General features: G+C 41.5%; 1 protein-coding gene across 1 annotated transcript; it reads left to right on the plus strand.

The window, feature by feature from the left end:
• The first annotated feature begins 583 nt into the window (after positions 1-583).
• Positions 584-895, plus strand: LOC122034904. The gene has a single exon (XM_042594258.1). It carries the CDS (start codon positions 608-610, stop codon positions 815-817), a length of 210 nt encoding a protein of 69 aa, XP_042450192.1. The 5' UTR covers positions 584-607; the 3' UTR covers positions 818-895.
• Positions 896-6760: the final 5865 nt, after the last annotated feature.

Raw genomic sequence — 6760 nt, forward strand, 5'->3', positions numbered from 1 at the left:
ATTCTTTAATATAGGACTGATGATTAAGTTCAAAATTTTGCATGGAAAATTTAGGACAATTAACCGAAAAATCATCTATCACAGACAATCAAGTTGCTTCATCTAGAAGCACATCCTCATCCTTATCTGAAACCCTAAACTGTAAAGGTATCCCCCGCCAAATTCCACGAGACAAATAAAAACAAGCAAAAAAGACAACGTCCAGTAACTCATCACTAACTAGTTCAGTTAATTCAATCCCTTGGAGTTAGAGGAAAAAAAATAGTCTCACAGCATTTTTTTTTTTTTTTTTTTTTAAATTTTCTGTGAGAATCACACAGCATCAAATTGCACGATAAGGTAAAGATAGAGTTGGACGGCTATCAATCAACAGTGGCCGGTTTAAATGCGAGGCAAATGCTGTATCCGGTGGCTCTGGGTTGTACCCCGCTATTAATAATGAGATGGAACAGCCCACGCCGGTCTCATGATGCCTCACGCCCGGCGGTCCCCAACGCGCAACGCTTCCTCCACCTCCTACCTGCCCTCCCCGCTCCGCCTCTTTATAACGAGTCCCTCAACTTCTCCCGGGCATTTCATCAAACAGAAAGCGGGCGGACTGAAACCGATGGTGGTGTCGTGCTTTCTGGTGGACCAGCGGCGGAGGGTGAGGAGCACCAAGCCGGCGGCGGGGATCTGCTCGCGGTGCGGGGCGTGCGCGCGGGTGGCGGACATGGAGACGGCCACGCGCTTCTGCTACGTGCCGGTGCACCGCAAGAGCTGGCGGGCGATTATCTGCACCTTCTGCGGCGCCCTCCTCAGATCGTACTACAACTAAATTATCCAGAGAGTTTGTTTCATTGCCTTGTGAATTATGTACAATACTAACCTGGAAATAGACTGATAGTACGTTCAACACGTTTTTCATCTACCGGAATGACACTATTCTTCGGCGCCGTCGAATCAATTACTCCTGAGCGTTAACACGCCCTTTCGACTTTTTTTTCATCGGAAAATAAAAAAAGTTCCAGAGGAGACTGGCTAGTTTCTGTTCTGTCGTGGGCGTGAACTGTGAAGCGCTGGCGTCAAGGCGTCGAGGCGTCGAGGCGTCGGGTACGGAGACGGCAGAGTTGCGAGTTTTGACATGGCAGGGGCGGAGTGCGAGTCGAGGTAGGTGTGCACAGAAAGCGCATCCTACACGTGAGCGTCAAACTGCATGGTAACGGACTAACGGGAACCACACGCGAGGATTCCAACGCGGATACCAAAATTTCATCTTTTTGCTATAATATTGATACCGTTATTCCTGTCAGTTAATTACTGGTGACTTAACCGTTAGCTATAAATTTTCTTTACACCGTTTGCTGGTATTGATCTCAACGGATGTTTATCCTCCGACAAATTTTTTTTTCCCATCTACTAATCGATTAACGATTAATCATAAATTAATCCTATAATTTATCTCTATTTACACAATATATTGACAAGCAGATAGATTAGCTAAGCAGCAGGTCTATATTATTGAACGGACAGACTGAGTAGTAAATCTATATTGTCGAGCGGACAGATCGATCAAGCAGTAGATCTGTGTTACAAAGCGAGCAGATTTGCCAAGTAGCAAATTGGACTGATTCGTCAAGCGGACAGATCAGCCGAACAACAGCTTTCGGAGCTGATTGAGCGAGTGACTGGCCGAGCGGACCGACCGGGTAGTGCAGCCGATCGGGTAGAATAGCTCGAGCAAGCGTAGCGGTCGAGAGAACAGTGTGAGTCATCGACATATCACAAAGTCCGCTCGTGCAGAACAGTCGTCTGATCAAATAGGCCAACCGAGCAATACGATGGGACGGGTAGAACAGGTAACCGGGTAGTAAGATCGAGCAAGTTCGACTAGACAGAGAGGTTGACTTGGGCAAGTAGACAAATTGAGCTAGAGTTATCTGTTTCTCAGATACAACGGTTGACCGTGATTTCTACCATGCACTGGTGAGAGAGGGAGGAGAGAGTCTCTCCCCATACATTTATTCACATCATCAAAACATATGAATCAATATAAATCAATTAATATGTAAAGAATCCTCAATATATGACTAAAATCTCATTTATAATAAAACTTCTATCATCTTCTACCTCATCTTCATTCACTGAATATTTAAATGAATATGATTATCTTTTATTATAATATCATCATCGTGATCATTTATCCTGTGATAAGATAAAGAAACACAAATTATGGAAACATTTTACACATTGGAGAGATCAGAGGGTACATTTTACACAGAAAAAAAAAAAAATCTTATCCTTAGATGCAACGGCATTATCCAAAGTCAACCCAACAGTACTTTGTGGCAAGTCATCCCAGTGTGCTAATTAAGCTCTAAATTAATGATTCCTGCCACAAATATCTTCTTATAGATAGTTCTTTTCTATTACAAGGATAAGCTTTGTGTTTACTTTTAATGTCCGAGATTTAATATCAGTTTAAATGAATCCGTAAAACTTATTTTATTTGATAGAAATCACATCAGTGTTGTTATTTTTTATTAAAATAATAATAATAATAATAATAATAAAGCTATGATAATTACCTGTTATTATTTATGATTTAGTCGGGAGTATTGGGAGACTAGAGGGCCTCATTACTATACCATGAAAAATTTGAACGTAGAAATACTAATTTGCATGGGCTCCAAAATGTTTAGACCAATTGAACCTGAACAAAAATTGGAACTATGATTCAGACCTTGATTTGATCTTAACTCGATCAGATAAGAACAGAGGACCAAAATATGCTGAGGTGACTCTAATCCTAGCTTGGCCCACTCACAAGGAAATCAATACCTTTGACAATTATCAATGTGAAAAAAACCTTCGACAACTGCACATGAAAACCTTCAGGCACATGACATATTAGGTCATCTGGCATTTAATATGGACCCCTAGCACCTTAAAACGCTTCACCTGTCAGACTTTGTTTTTAATTCCGAGGACTCCAGTTTTAAAGGTTGTTGCACAAAGCCAACCAACCAACTGACGATGGTAAAAAATGATAAGCTTTAGCTGTATGAACATTGTCGCATGATGATTAATACGGCGAATAAAGTGGGTACTGGGACGGCTCTAATCAAGGTAACATAACACTTAAGTTAAAATGAGGTGATAGCTAAAGTTAGACTGTATGTAGTTGGATAAATCATTTTTTTTTAGATAGGACTCTTAGTCTATAGTCAGCCTGTCTCATATTTGATCGGATATAATGTGTAAGTTAGGTCCTAGAGCTAGTCAAATCTCCAAACTCCGTGCCTCATCTCGCCTGGACACAATTCCAGAATATATCCGTCTAGTTCTAGAGCTGGTCGGACTTAAGAGACTTAGTGCTCTACTCCCAAATTCCAATATACAAAGAATGTTCCCGGTCATCGGTCGGCCCAAGCGTCGGTTGTACATTAAGGACTCAACTCCCTACTTATCCAGAGCGTGGTTCCCAGTATATTCCTGGTCGTCCAAGTGTTGGTCGGACCTCAGAGACTTAGCTCCCCACTTCGATGGAGCCTGGTTCCCAGTATATTCCTGGTCGGTTCAAGTGCCTATCGGATCTCAGGGACTCAGCTTCCCACTTCTCCGGAGTGTGATTCCCAGTATATTCCCGATCGGTCTAAGCGTCGGTCGGACCTCATGAACTTAGCTTGAGGAATTAAGGAAGGATGCATATGAACATGCCAAATCTTATAAGGAAAGAACTAAGAAATGACATGATCATCCTATTCTACGAAGAGAATTCAAGGAAGGAGACTTAGTACTACTATTCAATTCCATGTTGAAGCTTTTTCCAGGGAAGTTGAAGTCAAGATGGACGGGACCCTTCAAAGTTCAAAAGGTATATTCATTCAGGGTAGTTGATATATGGAACAAGGAGTTTGGGCTTTGTAAGGTGAACGAACAGCGGTTGAAGAGTTATTTCCTTGGCATGCCGATTGGAGAAGATGAACGGTTGTATTTCTCTAAGCCCCACCCTCTAGATTGATCTAGTTGGGGTTGAGCTTGAGTCCTTAAACGAGCGCTTCTTGGGAGGTAACCCAAGGGTTCTTTTGTTTTCATTTTGCTAGTATCTTGTCTCTTATGGAGCTTAATGAATTTCTATCTTTTTGTTGGTAACTGGTTTCCACGAGCTAGTCATATCACCCGAATGGGCGTTGACCCAATAAGGGAAAAATTAATGGAGATAACAAGGGGAAAATTGTAGTTTTTCATGCCTTGGCCGTGTCTCAGTAGACACGGTCGTATATTCCTTCCCAAGTGCAGTAATGATCTGGCTGTGTTATTTGACACGACTGTGTGTGAAAATTTTACCTTGCCCACGTCATTTGGCACGACCAGGTTCCCCTTGAAGGGAGGAGCCAAATTATTGGACGAATGCAACTATGTCCTGGCTGTGTCATTTGACACGACCATGCTCCAAACTGCATATATTCCATCCTCCATACTGAACCTAATCAAGCCTTGGCCGCAACTTGCGACACCGCCGTGTCAATCCAAATCTAATAAAACTGTGCCTAATCATGGTCTAGCCATGTCTAAAGACATGGTAGTGTCATCTCACAACTACTGAACCAAATATTAGGGCATGGGCATATGACTTGGTCTCAAGACAAGGTCGTGTGGTGATAATCCACTCCATCGAATATTAGGGCATGGGCATGTCTTCCTCTCACACGGCTCTGCCGCCTCGACACACACACCATTTCTGTTGGATTGATTATGCACATGAGTGGGGGGGAGAGGGAGTGAATCACGTGGTTTTCAAAACTTTATTTTCTATTTTAAAAATAAAGTAATAATGCAGTGGAAAAGAAAAACAGAAATCAAAAGGACAATTAAGCGAAATAAAAACAGACATGGTCGGTTTACTTGGTTCGGAGCCTTCGACGACTCCTACTCTAAGACCTAGGTCTCGCAGATCTATTGATGGATAATCCACTAAAAATCTTTTCCAGTACCTCCGGAAAGGAGAATCGAGTACAAGAAAGTTGAACAAGTGCAACACACTGCACTTGTCCTTTTTACAGTAATTAATTACAAAAAAAATTACTAACACTTAACGATCAAAGTGAGAGTGCTCGTGTCGATGTTGGTCTGTCGATCGTGATCGGAAGTCATCGGAGCAGTCGTCGGTTGCAACATCTTTGTAGCAGAGTCGTAGCAGGAGCCTGAAGCAATCAAAACTTCAAATAAACGCGCAGTAGCTCGTATAAGTGTTATTATCTAATGTCTTCTCGAGACAACCTTATAAAAGGCATGGAAGTTGCCTTCCATAGACATGGAAGACGCCTCCAATGAGGCAGATTCGATCCCAAACAGCTCGGTGCATATCCACAACTTCGACCAAAATTTATCTTATGGAAGACGCCTTCCATAGCCATAGAAGGCGCATTCTATGAACAGTACGAAGGCACCTTCCATCAAGTTTGAAAGCGATGGAAGGCGCTTTCGGACACTGTTCATCCCAAGGCAAATGTGCCACTTTGTCCTACAAAACAATGTTAGTCCAATAAATAAAATAATAACCTGCAAGATAAATATTAGTACAATAATAATGAGCAGTATTAATTAGTTCCTGTCCTCTCAGGACTAGGAACTAGTCAAGGTCATAGCTTAAGGATCCCAAATGGACCTAAACTGGACTGACGCCTACTGTCCCTTCAATCAGGATGTATCCTTACTTGGTCACTCTCCTCTCGTGACTTACCTTAACTTACCAGTTTGTCAGACATCCGGTCAGCTCGTCGACCTGTCTGGACTTCATGCCAGCTATCCGGTAGGCCTGTTAACCTAGCTGGACTTCTTGCCAGATATTCGGTCAGCCTATCGACCTATCGAGACTTCGTACCAACTATTTGGTCGACCCGTCGACCTAGCTGGATTTCGTACCAACTATCCGGTCCACCCATCGACCTAGCTGGATTTCGTACCAGCTATCCAGTTGGCCCGTTAACCTAGCTGGATTTCCTGCACACTTAATCAAGTGGTTATATCACAATAAAATCTAACTTAACTTACTTGTCATTTATCAAAACCTGAGTTAGACCATTAGTGCAAAACTGCACCAACAATTTCCCTTCTTCCTTTTCCACATTCCTCAAGCCCTTCCCTTACACATCTCTCAAACCCCCTCAAGGATCTTTCTTTCCTCTCCTTAGACTCGACTTATTCCTTTAAGATGGTGGGAGGATCATCATTAGCAAACAAAGGCAAAGGAAAATTGGAGTCCTCAAGAGATCCAAATGCACTCCTTCATGGTATATCTAATAACTTTGGAATCATTTTAAAAAATGATGATCAAAATTGTAGATTTGATCACTTGGTTACACACTCTATTATATCTACCAAATTCTTTGATGTGAACACCTTGGATATTTTGGGTTTCAAAGATAATGTTATATGGCTTCTTGAGAGAATAGGATGGATAGAAAAACCTTTTGTACATGAAATACCAAACATCCCCTAGATTGGTTTTAGAATTCATAAGTTTCATTAATTTCAAAGATATTCATGGGAGGGGTAGTTATTGTTGGGATGTAGACTATAAGCCTAGCTTTTGTATGAGCATCTGTTTTGAAATATTTTGAAATGAGAATCACTTGGGTCAAATGTTTACATTTTATATTTATATATATATCAATGCAGTTGTCCATTTAATTTATATTGTAGATAACATGGTGTATGGTGCCACACAGAAGATTATGTTATCAGTTCCTTATAAATTATAAATAATAGCTCACAA

The sequence above is a fragment of the Zingiber officinale genome, chromosome 11B, assembly GCF_018446385.1.
Source record: "Zingiber officinale cultivar Zhangliang chromosome 11B, Zo_v1.1, whole genome shotgun sequence".
In the NCBI taxonomy this organism is placed as follows: Eukaryota; Viridiplantae; Streptophyta; class Magnoliopsida; order Zingiberales; family Zingiberaceae; genus Zingiber; species Zingiber officinale.